Source organism: Vitis vinifera, chromosome 6 (genome assembly GCF_030704535.1).
Source record: "Vitis vinifera cultivar Pinot Noir 40024 chromosome 6, ASM3070453v1".
In the NCBI taxonomy this organism is placed as follows: Eukaryota; Viridiplantae; Streptophyta; class Magnoliopsida; order Vitales; family Vitaceae; genus Vitis; species Vitis vinifera.
The window spans coordinates 22,509,784-22,532,210 of record NC_081810.1 but is presented as its reverse complement, the minus strand read 5'-3'; the positions used below and the strand labels follow the sequence as shown (position 1 = coordinate 22,532,210).

Below are 22,427 nucleotides of genomic sequence, written 5' to 3'. Positions count from 1 at the left end.
GGATAGGGGAAATATTCATAATCCTTAGTTTCAATTGTTTGTTACATGAGGATCAGGTAAGACGACAACAGATGGGACAAGGGACAAAAATGCTTCATTTCTAAGCCCATCAAAATTTTCATCTCAAGAGATAGAATGAAAGTAGGTGAGCGATATTTCAGCACAAAATACATGTACTTACAAATGGATAAGGTATTTCCCCCTCTAATTTTCCCTCCATTTTAAAGAGAGAAAAATGACTTAATTCATGATCATGCAAACAAGGAACTAAACAGAATACAAAGAAGATATGTAAAAGTGATTCATGGCTTCATGTGCTTGTAAATTTTTTTATGTAAAGCACAAGGTTTCCTCAATCAGGGTAGCATATACTACTAATAATCTGTTCAGAACCTAGAGGCATAAAGCAAGTAAAGAAGGAAAGCTTACCACATTATCAGGAAGAGATGTTGTGACAGCTTTTCCTATATCCGATGCAGCCAAAAGTTCATCAGGAGGTGGCTTTTCATTGAACACATCCCTACCCTTTGTTGCATCTTCAGGCTCCTCTGGTTCTCTCCGACTATTTGGACCAGAAAAGAAATAGAATAAATAGCTCCTCAAAATTCACAGAGAAATTCAAATGAAGGGCAGAGTCAATGTGCTGAGGAAAACATGCATCCCATAGGTTAAAATAAGTCAACCAGCATATAAGCTCATGTGTTGTATATCACACAAGTGACATAAACAGCCTCCAATAAGATGGATCAAAACTATCAAACTTCATGGTTCCTAGCAGTTATTGCTTCACATTGTCAATCTAACTGATCAAAACTATTTTCAAGGTTGATGCGTTTTGATACTCATCAACCAAATTCTGAACTTCCAATAAACTTTACTCCTAAATTCCTAATGGTACTGCCAGATGCATGCTTACACGAAAAACAATGAATACAGTTAATTGTTACATCATCAGTAGATCTGAATAAAGAACTATGGCACCTGAACAAATAGATCCTATGTTTCTTGAAAGCGCAGCATAAGAGAGTGGGATCTGTCAAAGGTTCTTTGCTCTCATTGACATTTGCTGCAGCTGCAGGAATTTTTCTAACCTTTTTACTGCTACGGTCACCTTGATACAAAGCAATTCTCAGGAATCTATCGTTGTTCTCCACCTTTCCAAGAATTCGAGCAACTTTATTTGTATGTAGGTTTACTACCTACAAACATAAAGTATAAATAATTAAAATAACATAACTAAAAATTTAAATTTAAATTAAAATAAGAAGAAGAAAATGAAGTTAAAAGAACTTGAGAATAATGCTTATTGCTGGAAAGTTGCATTACTGCACAATTTAAAGTACAGCTCATAGACAACGCAGAATTATCTCACTTTTATTCCAAGGAGTGTTGCATATATAAGGAAGTTAGAGCTTCCATCAAATATTGCATTTGGTTGTGGTGCACTTTCTGTTTTCTCAATTTCCTTCTCAACAGCCATCCTTCTCCCAAAATCAATAGCTTCCAGCCGGTATAAGGGAGCATCACTTCTCTGAAGATCTTGGGCCACCTAATCAATATATGAGATTGGATCATCACAGGAGTGTCCATGGGCAAATATTATTCTAAATGAAAAGTCAAGTGGAGAAAAAGATTACCTCAAGGGATTCATCATAAACCCGTCTTAGTTTACCAGTTTTAAACCAAAAAATACGGATCCTATGATCAGGTGATGTGATAGAAAACTGTTTACCATCAGGGCTCACCTGATAAGCAATGCAATAATATTGTAATTGGCAATAAAGGAGACAAAATTCTTGGCAAAATTTTTTAAAATGTTTACTGAAAGGTAATTCACTAAAAGAAATATCCAGCATCCACAAATTCATCAGAAATGACAGATTCAGATTTCATATGAATTCCAAGCATAAGACAGTCATATAATTGTTCAGGAAACTAAAAGATGTTGGGAAACATCCTCTTTTTTTTTTTTTTGGATAACCAAAGAACCTTTCATGGCCAAGCCCTTAGGACTCTCCATGGGGACCTAAACCTTAGGGTGCTGACCACTTCACAACAATCAACACCGAATAAATTCAGAGTATCATTAGTGACATGATTTGAACCCAGGACCATGTGCCACTTATAGAGACCACACTTTCCAGAGTTTGCATTGACCAATAGGGCTACCTTGGTGGGTTGGAAAACATCCTTGTTCCTGATAAAGAAACCGTGTACAACTGTATTCGGTTAGAAGAATATTTAGGAGTGGTTAGCTTGTATATTCCTGATTTATAGGAATCTGATTTGGAGTAGTTACCAATTTTTTAGCTTTCTTATTTTGTAATTAGCCGTATATTATTTAGCCTTGTACTCTTGTTATTTTAGCATCAATAATATTTCAGAAAATCCTCCCAATTGACATGGTATCAAAGCTTTAGGCTCTCTGCGATTTTTTCAATCATTGATATTGACTACCCTACAATTTCAAGCTTTTCTTGTCATCGTTTTTCAGTTTGAACCTCTTTTTGTCATTCAATTGGCCCGTGTTGCTTGAGAAATCGATCTATGCTATTCAATCCCACTTCTTCTCCCTCAATTTCATTCACTTCATAGAAGCTATGTCAGAAACTGCCAAAGTCACCAGTGTCTTTGAGATGAACGTAACAGAACAAACATCCAACCATTCTATGGGAGATCTACCAAACATCTAGGCTGCTTATCGATTCAATGATAAGAATTATCTAAACTAGTCTCAATTGGTTTGTACCTTCTTGAAAGGAAGGGGTAAGCTGAGTTATTTGAATGGTACCGGACCAAGTCAAAAAGATCCTAAATTCAAGGCATGGGATGAAGAAGATTCAATGGTGATGTCCTAGTTGTGGAACGACATGGCATTGAAGATCAGCGACACCTGTATGTTTCTTGACACAACCAAGGAAGTTTGGGATTATGTTTGTGAGACATATTCGAAGGTAACTGATGCTGTGCAAATTTAGGAGATGAAAACGAAGATGTCAAGTGCAAAACATGGCACCTTTCTGTCACAGAATACTTGAATTCAAAGTTTTTAAATGAGAATGTATAAGGCAAGGCGCTTTTGTGCTTGTGAGGCGAGACGTAAGCCTCAAAGCATAGAGGCATAAGCCTTTTGAGACCTTCATTTTTTAAATTAATAAATATTTAAATATAATTTAAAATGTATAAAAAATAAAAAAATAATTGAATTATAGAAAATTTTTCCATAAAATATTAAATCAATTACATAACTTTTTACAGAACATAAAAGAATAAAATTTCAATTATATAATGAAGTTCAAATTCTACAAATTCATATTCTAAATAATTCAAATATTAAATGGATTGTGAATTTTTTTTGCTATTTGGAAAAAAATTAATAACTAAAGAAATCTAAAAAGGAAATGAAATCACTTATCTATTTTTTTTTTTTACTATTTGAAAAAATCAATTACCTAAAGTGGTCGGCTATAAAGAGATCAAGATGTTTTTTTCTTTCTTTTTTTTTTTTTTTTTTTTTTAAAAAAGGAAAAAATAAGATAAGGAAGAAACAAATGCCCATTACCCAACAGTCTTGAAATAAAAACACAATTTATGGTTTAAAAAAAAAAAAAAAAGAAAAGGAAAAAAAATATAAAAATGAATTAAGGAGAAGAGAAGGAAGTAGAACAAGAGAGAAGAAAGAATAGAGAACGAAGAGGGAACCTGGAGTTCTCCTTGAAGTAACAAGAAGATGCCAAAGCTACCTATGCTAGAGTAAGTTGTCACTAATAATCCACTGACAGAGACTTATGAGTTAGGGTTCTTTGTGTTTTTTCCTCTTATTGCTCTTTCCATGGGCCTTTTTGGTTAAAGGACAATTTTTTATTTTTACTTTTTCCCTTTTTGTCTAGATGCAACAACAAAAACACATCAAAGGCTTATACCTCAGGCACTAACGTGTTGAAGGCGTACTAGAAGCATGCCTTAGATATGCTTCCACTCCAGAGGTGTACGTCTTTTGAGAGGGTAGCACTTTTGTGAACGCTTCAACGTGTTTTGGGAACGCTTAGCCTTGAGGCGTGCCCTGAAGCACACCTCTCCAACAACTCTAAAACACTGCTCAAATCGTTTAAAGAGACTATAGCAAGAGATGGACCTTTATCAAAACATACAAATGAAGTGCAGTAATGATGCGTCTCTCCTGAAGAGATTTATCAAGAAGGATAGAATCTACGATTTTCTTGTTGGGTTGAATATGTAATTTGATCCTGTTTGAGTGCAGATATTGGGAAAAGGAGACCTTCCTTCATTAAATGAGACTATTGCTCCAACAAGGACAAAAAGAATGTAGACATGGAGTAATGATTGAGACTCTAGGGGCTGAGAGCTCAACTTTGGTGACAAAGAATGCAAACCTGAAGATGATGGCACTTGATCAACAGCTCAGCGGAGAAAATGGTCAATCAGACCTGTCCAGAGCCATTAATTAGGATTCCCTATGGTGCTCGTACTGCAAAAAGCCTTGACATACTAGAGAAAAGTGCTGGAAGGTTCATGGAAGGCCACAATAGCGGCAGAATAATAGAAACTGGTTCGTGAGGGTTGGATCATCAAAGGGACAGGCTCATGTGTCTCAAACACAACTTGATGGTGAAGACAATCCTCAAGAACAAGCTAAGTTGAATAGGAAGTAGGAATGTTAAGGAACTTGAGGGCATTGGGGAAGCTCGGAGTTACAGGTACTTGTTCTTGAGCGCTCTCTCAAGTAAGACCTTATGTACTAAATGTCTCAGATAAAATCCACCCTGGTTCCTGGGTTATTGATTTCGAAACTCTAGGAAAGGGAATTTTATTTAAGAAGGGAGAGAAGTTGACCCTTGAAGCTTATACCAACATAGACTATGCCGGGTCTATGGTGGACAAGAGATCAGTATCAGGCTATTGCATGTATTTGGGTGGTAATCTAGTGACATGGAGAGTAAAAAACAAAATGTTGTGGCTAGATCAAGTGCAGAAACTGAGTTTAGGTACATGGCGCTTGGAATTTGTGAATTATTGTGGTTGAAGATAATCCTAGAAGACTTGAAGATCACATGGGAGACACCTATGAGTCTTTATGGCGACAATAAGTGTGCTATTAATATAGCAAATAATCCCCTACAGCATGATCACACCAAACACATAAGATTGATAGATACTTCATAAAAGAAAAGTTGGACAGTGAACTAATTGCACTCCATCTATGTCTATTGGAGGACAGCTAGTTGATGTTCTAACAAAGGGACCATCTACTACAACATTTCAGACGATAGTTGGCAAGCTGGGAATGGAAAACATCCATTCACCGGCTTGTGGAGGAATGTTGGAAAACATCCTTGTTCCTGATAAGGAAACCTGTACAATTGTATTTGGTTAGAAGTATATTTAGGAGATTTGGTTAGCTTGCATATTACTGATTTATAGGAATCTGATTTAGGGTAGTTACTTATCTTTTAGCTTCCTTATTTTGTAATTAGTCATGCATATTATTTAGCCCTGCACTCTTGTTATTTTAGCATCAATAACATTTTAGAAAATCCTCCCAATTGACAAAAGAGACTTTGAAATAGAAGAGATGTTACCTCAATCGAAGAAACAGTTGTTTTACATTTCACAATTTCAAAGAGATTCGTATCACTTTTCAATCTAAAGTTCACCCTGCACACAATGTACAAAAGAAGCATTGTTACACAAAATAGCATTTAGTGTATTAAAAGGCTATTGAGGCTTACCCCTAAGGCAAGGCTTTGCAAATTAAACTTGAGGCTACAGCCTCAATACAAAGTACTAGAGACTTAAGCCTCACCCTGTTGAGGCTAACCACCTTGAGTCTTAAGCTTCAAATATTCAAAGGGTTTTGGATTTAGAGCCTTTTGTAAGCGTTTGGTGTATATTTTGTAACAGGTTTAAGCCTCAATATTCAATGCTTTTAATGGGTTTTGTGCTTTTGTGGGGTTTCATATATTTTTTATGTTTTGTAGTGAGTCCAAGGCTAGAGCTAGATCTTTTATAAATAAGGCTAAGTTGGCTTCCTATTAGCCCTTCAAATGGAGGAGGGGGAGGGGGGGGGGGGGGGGGGGGGGGAGATTCATGGGAAGAAAAAAAGAAGTTGTTGGTTATTGTAGCAGTTGAGTTTATATATAATCACTATATTATTATTAATAAATACAGGAAAAAAAATCATTACAATTAATGCATGAAGAAGAAGAAGAATGAGTGGACATTATAAATGATGGAGAGAATAATAGAGTACTTGGATATGATTATGATTCTTTGGAGGATCCCAATTGAGACGATGATGATAGGGTTGAAGTTCATTTGATAAAATTATCAGAAAATGTTGGATTTCTAATATATTTTCTTATTTATCTATCAAAAAAAAAAATTAGAAGAGAGAAAAAGAACTAAATTAGAAACTATTGATAATGACAAATAATTATGATATCATTCATTTTTCATGTGATTTTATTAATATTTTTTCAATTTTTGTCCATGTTTTCTTTTCCTTTTTTATTGTTATTTATTTATTTTTTATTTTATTATTTTAAATTGATGCTTGTGCCTTGTTCCACCTCAAGGCTAACACGTTGCCTCATTAGGGCAAAACATGTCAAAACTGTCTTTAGCCTTTTAAAACATTGCTAGCGTTCATTGGGTTGCGGAAATTGGAAAGTCATATAATCAACATAATAATTTATGCCACTAGTGCCTATCCATATAAAAGATGCCAGGGATTTGAGTCTTTCCTTTTTCTTTTCTTTTCTATCTTTTTTTTTTTTTATCCTTTTTCTATTTTTCTGCAGGGTGCTGGTGGCTTTGCGCCTAGTTATTCTGTGCATGTATAAAAAATGCTTACATATAAAATAAATACAAATATGTGTCTGAGAACATACTCATTCTCTGGGAACTGAAGTGTATTAGGGTTCCAGTACTCAATGATTCCATTGGCATCTGCAGATATCACAGAGTCAAAAACATGATTGTACTTCATAACTTTTATTGGGCCCAAGTGGATCTGGATAAATAAGGGAAAGAAAAGAAAACGAAAAAAGCAATCAGGTAAAAATATTTATCATGGTCAGTGCAAATAATAATAAAGGAAACAAACTAATCTTTAAAAAATGAGGGAGTTGTGATACCTCTCTCGAGATGATGGGTTCATTTGAACCAGCTCGTGCATCATACACATGCACAAACGAAGAGTTACGATCACTAATGGCAAGCCTAGCTTTGACATCGCCTTGTTTGGAAACCCATTCAACAGCACCAGGAACAAATGGTAAGCGAATCATGACCATCATGTCATAGTTCACTACATCATATACTTTCACAGAGTCATCATTGGAAATTGTGCAGCAAAGCAAACCATCAACACTAACCTGCATAGCTGAACTAAGTCACGGTTGATGAAAGCATCTATGGTATGAATTTGACAAACAAAAAGGAAAAGCTTAACTCTTCCATAAATTTGTACTCTCTAGTTCTAATTTAACTTTTGACCATAAAATCAATAAACTATGTTGCAGATAAGTATTATATCGTGGGAGTTGATTAAAGAAATTAGCCTGGAACTTTTTTCCCATGGAATAAAAAAATAATGAATAACCAAAGAAAGCAAAATGATATGCTACCTCAAAAGGAAAACATTAAGTGAACCAAAAATTAATGCACCACAATTCCAGAAGGCATGCACCATCCACACAATCCTACATGTGTTATTCACTTGGTGGGGAGAAAGGAGAGGGGGATAAGGGGAGGAGGTGTGCCTATTTCTGTTTGTGCTACACAAATAAGGATTAATACAAAAGAATTGTGCACTCATGGAATAGGCGAGGAACAAAAATGTCAGTTATGACATCAAAGATTCCAAACTTGAGCTGTACAAAAACATGCTGATATAGTATCCAATACTTAACCTATTCAGAAATTAAGCTTTTCCATACTACTCTGCCTTGTATACAAACCAGAAACATCCTGTTTAACCTTGCTTTATTGGGAGAAATGTCCAACTGGCCTGGCGGAAATGACCCACACTTTCCAACTGGGTTAACTTGCAGTCCAAACCTAATATATATATATATATAGTGGCAGTGGTTACAGAGATGGTGGTGGTAGTAGTGGTTGGAGTAATGAAATTGCTGTGTAAGGGAAGGATAGTGGTAGCAGTAGCAGTCCAGGCAATGGCAAAGGGTAGAACATTACTATAGGCAAAAAGGTGACAGTGCAATGTTTCGGCAGCAATGGCACAACAGCAATAGCCAACAATCTGGCATTAGCTGTGGTACCAGGTGCAATGGTAAATATGGAGGCCCTTACAATGTTGTAGATGGCAACAATAGGGTGTGGTGATGATATAGTTTTGATAGTAGCAATGGAGTGGAATTGGCATTGGTAACAGTGGCAATAATCGAAAGGGTGGTGCTGTCAGCAGCAATACCTGGTAGTGATAGAAAATGACCTGGTAGCAGCAGTGGTGGCAATGGTCATGGCAATAGTGGTGTATCTGCCAAGAGGGGGATGGGGGTGTTTGCTCTTTTTATGCTCCCGCTGCTTACAGTCCTAGCTTGAAGAGCATCTTATCCATCCTTTTTTTTTTTTTTTTTAATTGGACAATAAAAGCTAAATTCTTTAAAAAAATTAAAAAATAAAACGCCCCAAGGATGACATAAAGTACACAAAAAGCATCATGGATCAAAGTCGCGGTATTGGTCATTAACTCAAAGGGCCTTAAGGCATATCGGTTTTGATATCTCAGATTGGTATTGGACAATATGCAAAATATGTCAATTTAAGAACTCAAAAATTGTTAACAGAATTATTAAAATAATAATAAATAAATAAATAAATATGCATATATGTATATATATATATATATATATATATATATATAATAAAATAGACAAAAAAATTAATAAATATATAGAGAGAACATTATGGAATAGATTTAACTTTTTTATTTATCACCTTGTATTAAATATTAGATAAAATTGGTAAAAAAATATTTTTATAATAAATTTGTTTGAATTAAATATTTTAAAATTTCAAAAAAATATTTTCAACCCTAAAAAAATAACCATGAATCACCTTTAAAAATATAAATATCATTTTTCCTATCAAATATATTCTAAATAAAAATATTATAAAAAAACAATAAGATTTTTTATTAATTTTATTTTCATTTGAATAAATAAATTTTAAATATATATTTAGTGCTTATATACATTAATTTGAAAATTTTCTATTAATATTTATATTCAATTTAAGTAATTATAATCATAAATAGTCCCACATATCCGGTCAAAAGACCCTCTCTCCCATTATGGTCCTCTCTCCCACTACTTTGCAACATACCCATTTCTTCCCCATTTATGGTAACAAAGCTCACTCTCATCCCACTGTAAGACTGCAACACACCCATTTCTCTGTAAAATACTCTCCTATCTCTCCGCGATAGAACCATTTTGTAAAATGCACCTTTCATTTCCTTTGCTTCTCACAACATCTGCCCACGATACCCGTTTCTTTGAAAAATACCCATTTCACATGTCAACAACTTCTTCTCACATCATCTTTGAGGTTTGAAGGCATTAAATCATAAATAAATCAGCCATACGAGATGCAAAAGTTTAGGTTTGAAGGATGAAGATGCAAATCGAGACTGAGGCTCCGAATTGTCCTTCAAAATTTCTTCATTTTTGTTGTTTTTTATTTTCTCCAGCGATTTTGACTTGGTTATTCGTCTAGTACTGGGCATGGCCAAGTCGTACTGATCTCAGCTAAGATTTTTTTTTTTTTGATAAATGAGGGCAAAATATATTAAAAAGGGAAGAAGGCCGTACCGCATACAGGTAGTATACAAAGTAGCCACAGGGCCAAAAGTGCAAAAACAGGAACACCTCACTAGCCCTTAGGGAGCCGCTAACCACTCCAAGAAGCCTAAAAGCGAAGAGGACTCCTCTCCCCTATACACCTTGGCCCAACTCCATAAACTATATACAAAAGAATTCTTGAGAGTCTGAATAGCCAAAGAACCCCCTCTAAAAGCTAACCTATTTCTTTTCTTCCAAACCGTCCAAAAAATACACAACGAAATGGAATTCCATATCTTTTTCCTTTTTTTACCCACAAAAGGGGCCCTCCAGCAGAATAACGCCTCTTTAACCGTCTCTGGAAACACCCATTGAACCCCAAATAAGGCAAAGACGATCTCCCACAAGGCCTTGACCACTGTACAATGTAAAAGAATGTGATTTACATTTTCCTCTTCACAACCACACAAAAAACAACGATTAGGGAGCTGCCACCCTCGCTTTTGTAGCCTATCCAACGTATTTTCCCAAGTAGCCTCCCACGCAAAGAAAGCAACTTTGGTTGGGACCTTGTCCACCCAAATGCTTTTTTTCAGAAAAACGAGGGGATTGGGGGCTGCCAGCAGATTATAAGCGACCCGAATCCGAAAAATATCAAGACCCCCTCCTTTCCATAACACTGAGTCCTCCTCTGAGGATAACCTGAAGTCCCTTAGCAAAAGAAGCAACTCTTCTATTAACACCAGCTCCCAGTCATTAGAATCTCTAGACAAATTGAGATTCCACCCTCCTTGGCCAAGGCTTGGGTCCCACACCTCATTCATCGTCGCATTACTGCAAACCGCCAAGGCATAAAGCTGGGGAAACGCTTGGGACAGCGCTGCGTTGCCGCACCAATGGTCAATCCAGAACATAACCTTAGTCTCCCTCCCCACCCTGAACTCCATGTTATCCCAACACCAGCTTGTCTCCTTCAGAATCTCCTTCCAAACTCCCACTCCAAAAGGACCACGAACTTCTTTAGATCTCCAACCACATCCCTCCAGACCATGCTTCACCCTAATCACCTTCTTCCACAAGACATCTTTTTCAAAGGCAAATCTCCAAATCCACTTGCCCAATAAGGCCTTGTTCAATAACCCAATCTTCCTAAATGCCAAGACCCCCCTTCTCCTTATGAGTGCACACCACCCCCCAATTGATTAAATGGATTTTCCTTTCCGGGCTTCCCCCTTCCCAAAGAAAATCTCTTTGTAATTTTTCCAGCCTTTTAACAGCTAACTTGGGCATTCTAAAAAGGGACAGCTGGTAGATGGGAATGCTGGCCAATGTACTCTTAATGAGGGTGATTCTCCCGTCCTTAGACAAATAATGTCTTTTCCAAAGAGCTAGTCTTCTCCTCATTCTTTCCTCCACCCCATCCCACATGGTCAAGGCCTTGTGACGGGCTCCAAGGGGCAGCCCCAAATATTTGATCAGAAGGCTCCCCACTTTGCAACCTAACTCCACCGCCATTTCCTCAATATCTTCAATCTCCCCAATGGGAATTAGCTCACTCTTGGCCAGATTTATCCTAAGCCCAGAAGCCGCCTCAAACCACGCCAAAATCCAGCCAAGATGAGTTAAATGCTCCTTTCTAGCTTCATAGAAAATAATTGTGTCATCGGCAAAAAGCAAGTGAGACACGTTCATCTCCGTACCCCCTCTCCCTCTTAGCCTACAACCAGAAATAAAGTTCCCCTCCACAACCCTTCTAATGAGTGCACTCAGCACTTCCATGCCCAGGACAAAAAGATAAGGAGAAATGGGATCTCCTTGACGCAGGCCCTTAGAACTGGAGAAGAAATCTTTTGGCACCCCATTAATAAGGACAGAAAATTTTGCCGTTGAGAGACACCACCACATCCATTCCATCCAACGAGACCCAAAGCCCATCTTTTTCAAAACCTTCATGAGGAAGTTCCAATTAATGTTATCGTAGGCTTTCTCAATATCCAGTTTGCACACTAGCCTCTTCTCTTTCCGCTTCTGCAAATAGTCAACCACCTCATTAGCTATAAGAGAGGCGTCTAGAATTTGTCTCCCCCTCACAAACGCATTTTGATTAGCCAAGACCACCTTATCTAACACCTGCTTCAGCCTATTGGCCAATACTTTGGCCATAAGCTTGTACAGCCCCCCTAACAGGCTGATGGGCCGAAACTCCCCTAGGTCCTCAGCCCCACCTTTTTTTGGAATAAGAACCAAAAATGTAAAATTCAGGCTTTTGGCAAAAGACTTCTGGTCATAAAATTCCTTAAACAACTCTACAACCTCCTCCTTTACGAAGTCCCAACAAGCTTGCCAAAAAGCCACAATAAATCCATCCGGGCCTGGAGCCTTGTCGCCGTTCATTTCCATCAGAGCTGAGAATATTTCTTCCATAGTAAAGGGTGCCTCCAAAGCTTCAGCTTCACTAAGATTTAGACTTTGTAGGTGCAGCCCCTCTATGTCAGCTCTCCAGCCTGGATCTTCCCAGAGCTGGTGCTGAAAGGCAGCCACAATCCCCTCCCTCACCTCCTGTTCCTCAACCAACTCCACCCCATTGATTTTAATTCTGTCCAAAAAGTTGTTTCTCCAATGGGCATTAGCCATCTTGTGAAAATACCCTGTGTTCTTATCCCCTTCTCTTAGCCACTGCTCCCTAGACACTTGTCTCCAATGGGTTTCTTCTAAGAGAACCCACTTTTTGAAGGTCTCATTAGCTTTGTTTTTCAGATCCATTTCTCTTTCTGATAGGTCCCTATCACATTCCACCCTGTCCCAAAATTCAATTTGCTGAAGAGCTGAGCTTTTATTCACTTCTAGCCTACCAAAAACATCCCTATTCCAAGCTTTAATTTTCTCCTTCAACACCTTCATCTTAGCAGCCATTCTAAAGCTGGCCCTCCCTCCCCTCACCCTTCCCTGCCACCAATCCCGAAGGAAATCCTTAAACCCATCAACCTTGAGCCACATGTCTTCAAACCTGAACGGGGATGGTCCCCGACTCATCCCGCCCCCCTTCAACAAAATGGGGAAGTGATCTGAGGTAGACCTGGGAAGCCTACACTGGACAACCCCCCTAAAAAAGTCTAACCAGCTCTGCGTCACCAAAAAAGGATCCAGTCTAGCCCATGTCTGATTGTTCCTGCCCCTGCTCCAAGAGAACGCACCCCCTTGCAGAGGGAGATCTATAAGGTCTAGATCATCCACCACTTGAGCAAACCTTCGCATTGCTCCATTTAGGCTACCCTGCCTACTCCTTTCCCTTTGGGATAGAGTGACATTAAAGTCCCCTCCTAAACACCAGGGCTCGTCCCATATGCCCCTTATAGCCCCTAACTCCTCCCACATAGCCTCCCTATCCTTCCTGTTACACGGCCCGTAGACTCCAGTGAAAATCCAAACCATTCCATCTTCAACATTCTTTAGCCTACACGAAATAGAGAAATGACCCACCTCCATCTCCAACAATTCCAAAGATCTTTTGTCCCCACAAACCAAAATTCCACCAGCTGAGCCTTGAGAACCCATAGCTCCCCAATCAAGAAACCTCCCAGAACCCAAACTCCTCACCACCCCCTTTGACATTGTCTGAATTTTTGTCTCCTGAATGCAAAACAAATCCGCCCTCTGACTTTTGATCATGGCCTTGATCACTTTCCTTTTAGAGCTATCATTAGCTCCACGCACATTCCAACTCACCAGCCTTAGCTTCATTGGATAACTGAAATCTGGCACCCTCTTCCTTGCATTATACCTTTCTGCTTCCTCCCCCTTTCATAATTGATGGAGCATTCAAGTCTCTTCAATTCCCTTTCAAATTTTGATTTTTCCAAGAGAGATTTACTGTGCACTCTTTCCCTTCGTTTTCTGATTTTGACCATAAACTCCAAAATATCCTTTTCCAGTCCCTCTGTCGAAAACCCCAAAAACTTACTGAACCTTGCCAAATCACTTTCCTCCCAACTAGCCTCCTCCCAACCCCTGACTTTAGGAGACGAGTCACTAGCTAAACAAAGCTCCTTTCCACTAGCTCCCATAACACCATTATTATCTTCCAAAAGCTCCCGACGAGTCACAGTCTCCAGCACTGAAGACTCCCTTCCAGTCACCATGCGGCCCGGAGATTCCCTCTAGGATGCGTCCAAAACCGCCCCAGAACGGTCGTAATACTCCCCCGATGGAGTCCGACCAAAAAAAGAAGAAGGGGGAGAAGGGGAAACACAAACCAGCGTCCCAAAGAAGTTAGTGGCATTCCCATACCTCGAGGCTTCCTCCATTAGAGCACAATCGGTCTTCAAGTTCTCCTCTAAGCTTTGCTCCTCGGATGAAGGTCTCCACAGTCCATCAAACACCCAAAGGGAAGACATGGATTGGTCAGGGGCCCCCAGATTACTTGGGCCCGACCAATTAAAGGGACAGGCCACCCCCAATTGGGCTTCACCCACATTTAAGGACGAGGTCGGGCCTCGGCCACCCAACCCAGGCCCTCCAAGCTTATCCAAGGCCCGCCCATAATCCTTAACAGGTGGCAGCCCAAAATAATGCGGTCCAAACTTGCGAGGAAAAGCCGTAAGCGGATAGGGCCCAGAGGCCTCAGAAGGCCCTGAATCCCACAGCGACGGCGGCCCAATCGAATCATGGGGCCCGACCAACTTAGAGCCCAAGCTAGGATCCACGGCCTGACCCGACCCAGAAGATTGCCCCTTCGTCTCATCATCAGTCTGCAATAGGTCCTCGAGACTCGGGTCACCGTCCTTCCCCCTCACATGCTCAACCGCACGTGCGATAGCCTCACCCCCAACCTCACCTTCTGAAACGACTTTGTTTTCGCTCTTTCTTTCCCTTGCCATTCTCAGAGCAGGCTTGATCTCCCACCATAGGGTAATCTCATAGCAAACATCTTTAGCCCAAACCTCCACCACATTGGGGGGCTTCTCGCCGTTGAGCTTCACCAAAATCCTCACCCACTGTAGGTCCTCCAACTTCTTCGTTTGAGAGTCGACTGCGAGGAAGCCCCCACAGGCATCCCCTATTCTTCTCAGATTGTCCTGCTCCCATAGGGAGACGGGTAGTCCCACAATACGCACCTAAGCCTTGCTCCTTTTTTCCCCCTCCAACAGACATCCCATCTCTGGCCTCCATTTCTCCAAGCTGAGGATAGACCCCCCCGAACGAGAAACCCCCAATTTTTAGGGCTTTCTCAGCTTCAGCCGAGAACTCGAATTCAAATAAGACTTTACCCCTTTCCAATTTTGCTAACCCTAAACTACCCTTCAGACTCCAATATTTTGCCAAGTATGTCCCCTAGCCTCTTAGGTCATCCCCTTTCCCAGAGCTAGGGTTCCAGCTCCCCACCAAGTAGTGAGCCAGCTTCTCCAAGTTTCGGCTCAACTCCCTCTTACATAACTCCACCCTCACCGCTGCTTTTTCTCTTCCTTTTGGCTATTTCGCCACTTCCGCATAGGTTTTCCCCATGCAGGGACTCAGCAGCAGCGCATCTTCTTTCTGGTAACTCTCTTCTCCGACACAGCAACCCAGACGCCATAGCATCTCCACCATTAACACCCAACCGCCCTTGTCTCCTCTGCCTTTTGGAATGAAGATGTAGAACCTTTTGTTTTCTAGATCCATGACCCCTATTCTAAGAAAAAAACCCCCCTTATTTTGATCCCGCACCAGAGAGTAGGTCCTCCCACTTTCCATCCACTTCCTTTCCCATATACCAGATCCCGCAACCTTAATGCAAGAAACCAGACCATCAAAGAGGCATCCAATGCTCTTCGATCCCAGCCTAATCCACGAGGAGACTCCTCCTTTCCTTTCCACAATCGTGGCTTGCACCTTGCCTTTTTGCTCCACCACCTCTACATCAAACCATTTCGACTCCACTCTAACACTTCCCTTTTTGGCCCTGCTCCTAACCCCCACGAAGCCATCCCCTTCTGCACCCTCACTAGTCGCCCTCTAACCCTTCTGAGGCTCGCCGCTCGCCTCGCTCCCTTCCATTGCTCTCACACTCTCTCACTCTAACCCTCTCTCTCTCGCTCCCTTCCATTTCCAATTTTTCGTAAACAAATAATCTTATCTCGGCTAAGATTTTGAACCCTGGGAAGTATACAAATAGCGCCTAAAAGCACAGAAACCGGTAAAGAATCTCAACAACAACTCCCTACCTTAACCAGAATCCAACCACTTAATAAAATGAAAGAAATACAAAGAATCTATCTATATAAGTACTACTTTACCCAATAGAACAAAATCCTTAGAAACAACATCTTCAAAAAAAGAGAAGAATGCTCCTCATTATCAAACCCCCTAAGATTTCTTTCTTGCTAGACCGTCCAAAAAATACATAAAAGAGCTGCTCTCCAAACCTTTTTCCTTTGTTTGCCCACAAACGAACCATGCCTCTCTTATCCATCCTATACAGTACTATTTCATTTCTAATTAAAAAAATAATCTACTAGTGCCTTTGCCTATATTCAGCTACTCGATCTAGGTGTATATTTAATAGATTCTGCAATTGAGTGGCAAAGACTAAATACAACGAGTTAGTGGAATTCTCAGAATTTTAAAAAAAATCTAAGTCTTACTTCTCAAAATTATGGAAATCCAAAAGTAAACTATGTAAAACCTCTAGTAAAAAATACATCAGTGAGCATAGTAAATTCTTTTTCATAAAGGAAAACAAAAAGGGGCTGACCCTTTTAGTGGCTTGCATTGAGACAAACATTGTTTTCGGCAACACGACCAATTTTGCATGGGTATGTGAGAGAGAAATGACCTAAACAGTTTTTGAATTGCAACTAGTGCACATAGTGATTGTTTAAGTATCAAGAAGCTATTCACCTCTAGCAGGGAATGCCCAAGTTGCAGCATTCCACTAAAAGTGGATAAAGCCAGGTATATTTTATATGTGATTTCCAAACTGAACTACTACATATTATTGTAGTTTTAAATTGAGTAGAGGATCTGATATGACTGACAAATAAGCGATATCAAAGATGGATCAATTGAGAAGTAAAATTCCAGAGAGACTTTCACAAAGGAGAAAGAACTCACAGCTAACCCTTCAATGGCATTAAGATGGGATCTAAAATGCTTTGCAAATTCAATGCCAATAGCTGTCTTCTTCCAAAACTTCAAATGTCCTTTAAAAATGGAAACAAAAAGTAAGAAATCAGCATGTTGTCTGAGTAGCATTAATTTCTTCTTATGCTTGATCAATTAGAAAAAATGGAAATGTTCTATTAGTCCATGAAAAATAGTGCATTTGCATTATATATCAAGAAGTACATGTAAAAAATGATTAGCCAATTACCACTACGATTATGTTTTTGATAGAAGGAGATAACAGAGCCAGTGGTTAATCATAGAAAATATATTCCTACTTTTAAGATGTCAGGGCAGCAAAGACATGCCAGCAGCACATGCTTCATCCATTTCATATTGTTGAAAACAATTCAGTAAAATGATATAAGACTCCAAATCATATTCTAGGCCCTCTAGAGACTCTTTGAGCTTAGAGGGGTTGGATTGGTCTCCCATTGCAGTAGAGAGAACTAATTGGTTGGACCGCCCCTTTATTGAAGAGGAAGTTTGCAAAGCTATCTTTCAATTAGATAAGAAAAAGGCATCATGACCAAATGGTTTCTCCTTGGACGTGTTTCAAGAGTGTTGGGATGTGGTTGGAGGATTTATTAAGAGTTTTCATGGAATTTCAAAGTAGTGGGGTAATAAACCGAAGTATTACCTTCATAGATCTTGTGCCACAAAAGGAGCCAGATTAACAAAATATCATATTTCAGAACAGCTTGATCACAGGTTTATATAAAATCATAGCCAAAGTCTTATCAAGTTGTGTTCAAGGAGTCCTTCATGAAGCCATTCATTTCTCCTAAGAAGCTTTTGTTAAGAGGATGCAAATTTTAGATGTGTTACTAATAGTGTGGACAAATAGTGGATGAGAAAAGAATATCAAGAGCGGAGGGTGAGGTTTCTAATATTGATTTTGAAAAGACCTATAATCATGTGGACTAAGGCTTTTTGAATCAAGCAATAGAAAAGGGGTATAATACTAGATGGAGGTTTTGGATGAGGGGTTGTTTGTCTTCAAGAACTTTTGAGGTCTTAGAGAACAGCTGTGCCAAAGGATGAGTTAAAGCAACCATAAGTATTAGACAAGGAGATCCCCTTGCCCATTTTCTCCTTACCATTGCAACTGATGTATTAAGCAGAATGATGTTGAGACTAGAGGGAAGCAATCTATTTGAAGGTCTCCTAGTAGGGAGGAGTTTACCAGAGTGTCACACTTGCAGTTTGCAAATGAGACCATTTTTTTTCAAAAGCTAACATGGAACATTTGCAAAACTTTAAGCTAATCAATATGGTTTTTGGATGCATTTCAAGACTTAAGATCAATTTAGACAATATCACTTTATTTGGTATCAACATAAGTCAAGATTAGATTAATGGATTGGCTTTAGCTCGAATGTAAAGTTTTTGAGTAGCCCTTAACCTATTTGAGTCTATCTCTAGGAGGGAACCTAAAGAATAGTGCTTTTTAGGATCTATTGGTTGATGGAATTTCACAAAGATTGGATAGAGAGAAAAAAAGGCTTTTTGTCTCTAGGTAGAAGAATAACTCTAATCCAGTCTTGCTCATTTCATATTCCTAGTTATGTCCTCTCTTTGTACAAGATTCCATTAGCAACAAAGATTGAGAAAATGCAAAGGTATTTTCTTTAGTTAGGGGTTTGGGAGGGAAAGAGAAATCATCTCATTAGTTGGGACCTAGGGTGCAACACCAAGGTAGAAGGGGTTTTTATTCAGGGAAGATTTCATTGAGGAATAGAGCCCTCTTAGGGAAGTGACTTAGAGATTTCATTGAGTTTTTTATGGCATAAGGTAAATATTGAGTATCTATAGGATACATCCCACTGAATAGGATGACAACATTCTAGTCAAGTGGTCTTATCGATGCTCTGGGAAGGTCATTGCACAAGTTTTCCTGTATTTCCCCATACATACTAGTTTTATTGTAGGCAACAAGGAAAGGAGTCGTTTTTAGCAAGACTTGTGTTTCCTTTTATTGTTATAGCTAGATATTCTCCAATTTCATAAGTTCTCCATGTCTTTTTTCCTTTTGCTTGAAACCTTAACTTTTTTTGTAACCTCACCGATTTGGAAATAGAGGACCTTGAAAGACTCATGTCTTCTCTCTCTTATGTGCACTTGTCACTATTCGTCCTAACGTGAGAGCTTGGTCATTATCTTCTTCATGTTTATTTACTGTAAAATCTTTCCTTTTAGTTTTGTCCAATCTATCAACTGCTATTCATTTTTCCCTAGAAAAATTCATATGGAAATCTAAATCCTCATCTAAGGTTATTTATTTTCTTTTTTTTCCCCTTTTTGTCCTCATTGAGAGTTTGAACCTAAAACCTCTCATAAACTCACCCAAACCCTTTACCACTTAAGCAAGCTTCAAAGGTTGCAAGGGTGGAAGAATGTTGTCTTAAGGTGGCAAGGAAGCCCTTTAAGAAGGTGCGGAAAGAAAAGGGAAGGGGATATGAGTTGGAACTCCAAAAGAATGCCCCATGACCATTTTTGTTGTGCTCCATTTGCTCTGTGGAGGCAAAGAGCTTTACCTTGGAGTTTCCAAAAAGCAGGGGGTATTTAGGGAATTGGAATACGTTGGTGAGGAAGTTAAGAAGCCTTGGGATTGCTTCTAGGCTCAGTGTAGTTGTACCCCTAGAGGATGAGTCTTCAGATGGGCTGGGTGGGTCAATGGTATATAAGAAGGCCAAGTCTTCTATTGATGTTATTAGTGCTTTGGTGAAGTGTTGTGGATTCAATTAGGGAAAGGAGAATTAAGGGTCCTTTTTGTTAGTCAGAAGTGAAGAGGAAAATGTCTGCTAAGAGAGGAGGCAGATGTTGGTTTGCTGTAGAATCAAAGTCTTATGAAATCACGGCGGAGGTGGCTGGGGAGAGACTTAAGGGTATTATTGTGGAAAGAAGCAGAGGTTTTACCTCATGGATTAGATTTGGAAGCCTCAGCTTGTGTTGCTTATTGGAAGGAGTGGAGGCTTGTTGCAGGGGTGTGTTTATGCAAGGTCATGTTAAAAGTTGGGAAGATGGAGGAAGAAGGTATAAGTTGGAGATCCGTGCAAACGAGGCTGGTAGGTATATTTTATGCTCTGTGGTTGACTCGGAGTTAAAGAGATTTTGTTTAGTGTTTCCAGAAGGAAAAGGTGTATTGGGAGGGTGGGTCTTGTTGGCCGAAAAACTTCGCTTTCTTGGAGTTGCGTCTTGGGAGAAGTCCAAAGGAACTGCTGCATTTTATGGGAAAGGGTGTATAAATGGGGAATCTGTGAGGAAAGACAAAAAATCCTATGCTGAAGCGGTGAATGCAAGAGGGAAAAAGCTAGGAGAGGCAGTGTGGCTTCAACTAGGGGAGGACGAAGTGTCAAATGAAAGGAAATTTCTGGGACGGTGTCTGGTGGGAAGATGGGGACAACCCTCAATGATGGAACCAGATATGCAAGCTTTCGAAAGTTGGGGGAGATCGGTGTGGAATACTAAAGGAGGGGTGAAGTTTTCGAGGTTGGGAGGCTCTCTGTTGTTAATAGAATTTGAGACTAAAGAAGAGGCAGAAAAGGTGTTGTTAAGAGGACATCGGTGGTTTAAGGAATCATTCTTGAACTTGGAAAGGTGGGACCCAAAGGTGGGGTGTTCTCATAATGGAGAGAGGGATAAGAGTATTTGGGTAAGAGTTGTGGGAATGCCATTGCATTTTTGGAGTCAGGAGATTCTCAGAAAAATCGGTGACGCTTGTGGGGGGTTCATCGCGGTGGACGAAGACACTGCAAAATTTAAGGAATTGAAATGGGCCAGACTACTAGTGAGATCGGAAGGCTTAGAGTGGCCGAGTTCACTGCAAGTGGCAGTCGGGTCCATTTGTTATTCAATACAGCTATGGTGGGAGGTGAAACCAGGGTTGACGGCAGTGATTCCGGCGACCAAAAACGAGATGGGCAATGAGCGAGAGGTTAGGGATGAAGGAGAAGGAGACTCACGCGCTGGTTTCAAAATGACGAAGGTACGGACGCATGGAGAACCTGCAAAAGTGGACGTGCCGTGTGAAAGTGGTGAAGGGGGATGCAGCAAGGCAGCCGCGATCTCTGCAGCGATGTCGGAAAAAGCAGCAGATGGTGTCGGGTCCTCAAATGGCCAGCAAATAGCGTGGGGGAAGAAAACTGTTTGCGGGCCTGGGAATAGCTTTTCGCTGGGCCGGCAAATGGGGGTGGACTTGGGGAGAAGGCCCGCAGGGAAGGGCCAAGTGACTGAAGGCCAAAATGACTTAATGGGAATGGGCCGGCCCAAGTCTTCACTCTATAAAGACACTGAAACGGAGTTGGCCCGATCCAGAGAGGCTAGGGCTCCCGACAGGGAAATGGGCGGCAGTGGAGAGCTTGAGGGGGAAATGATAGCCTCTCCGATGGGGTCGCGATCACCGGCCGTCAATATCACAGAGTTCACCAACGAAGCCTTGCGGGAGGAGGCGTCCAGGTACTCAGATCAATTTTATCGTTCTTTGTTTTTGTTGGGGAAGCGGGAAAAATCTCTTTCTTCTACTCCTTCTGTTCGACGCGGGGAAAGCGTAGCCATGGCTGGGGTAATAAATCACAGTAGTAGCTCGGATGAAGTTGGGGGATAAGTTATGGGCCCCTTAAGAATGATATGGGCGGATGGGAGGGAGGCCGAGGTATTGGAAATTGCGGGGATGGAAGCCGGGGTCTTCGGAGAGAAATCAGAGGGGGTTACGGATAGGACCATTCATGAGGATATGGAGGAGAGGGAAGAAGAGGAGGAACCTTGTTGGCAATCCAGCAGTTTGGCTAAGTTTAGCCGCTATATTGGAATGCCGACGGAGGGATTTGAAGGGGAAATCCTGTTATTACTAAAAAGAATGAAAGAAAGGAAGATTCAGAAAGGACAAGTGGATGGTAGAAAAAGGAAAAAGCTGAAGTCTTCAAAATTTGAAAGAGAATTGAGGAAATTGGAATGGACAGTGAACTATATTGGAGAAGGAGGAGGAGAAGAAGGGGAAAGCACGTGTAGGTCTAAATGAGGTTCCGGATGCTCACTTGGAATGTAAGAGGGGCCAATAATTGTGACAAGAGGAAGGTTATAAAAGCATTGATAAAGAAGCAGAAGGTGGACCTGGTTTGCCTTCAGGAAACTAAGATTCAAGACATGTCAAAGGGGATTATCAGGAGCCTAGGGGTGGGAAGATATCTTGAATGGGGGGCAGTGGACTCAAGAGGGGCAGCTGGTGGTATAGTGGTGTTTTGGGACAACAGGGTATTGGATTTGGTTGATATTCAAAGAGGGGTGTTTTCCATTTCCTGTATTTTCAAGAACAGTGAGGACGGATTCATGTGGATGTTCACAGGGGTATATGGCCCAACATTGAGGAGAGAAAGGGAGAGTTTTTGGGAGGAGTTGGGGGCCATTAAGGGGCTCTGGAATGGGCCGTGGTGTGCTGCAGGGGACTTTAATGCCATCCTA

At 40.3% G+C, this 22,427-nt stretch overlaps 1 protein-coding gene across 1 annotated transcript in view; it reads right to left on the bottom strand.

The window, feature by feature from the left end:
• LOC100263690 (peptidyl-prolyl cis-trans isomerase CYP71) overlaps positions 1-22,427 on the bottom strand; it is a 41,961-nt gene that overhangs the window by 6,516 nt on the left and 13,018 nt on the right. The window contains exons 3-10 of the mRNA XM_059737646.1: positions 16,917-17,005; positions 7,158-7,397; positions 6,912-7,033; positions 5,601-5,676; positions 1,638-1,745; positions 1,373-1,549; positions 982-1,199; positions 430-562 (exon numbers count right to left, since the gene is read on the bottom strand). Of these exons, the coding sequence (XP_059593629.1) occupies positions 430-562; positions 982-1,199; positions 1,373-1,549; positions 1,638-1,745; positions 5,601-5,676; positions 6,912-7,033; positions 7,158-7,397; positions 16,917-17,005 (1,163 nt within the window). The remainder of the gene's footprint in view (positions 1-429; positions 563-981; positions 1,200-1,372; positions 1,550-1,637; positions 1,746-5,600; positions 5,677-6,911; positions 7,034-7,157; positions 7,398-16,916; positions 17,006-22,427) is intronic.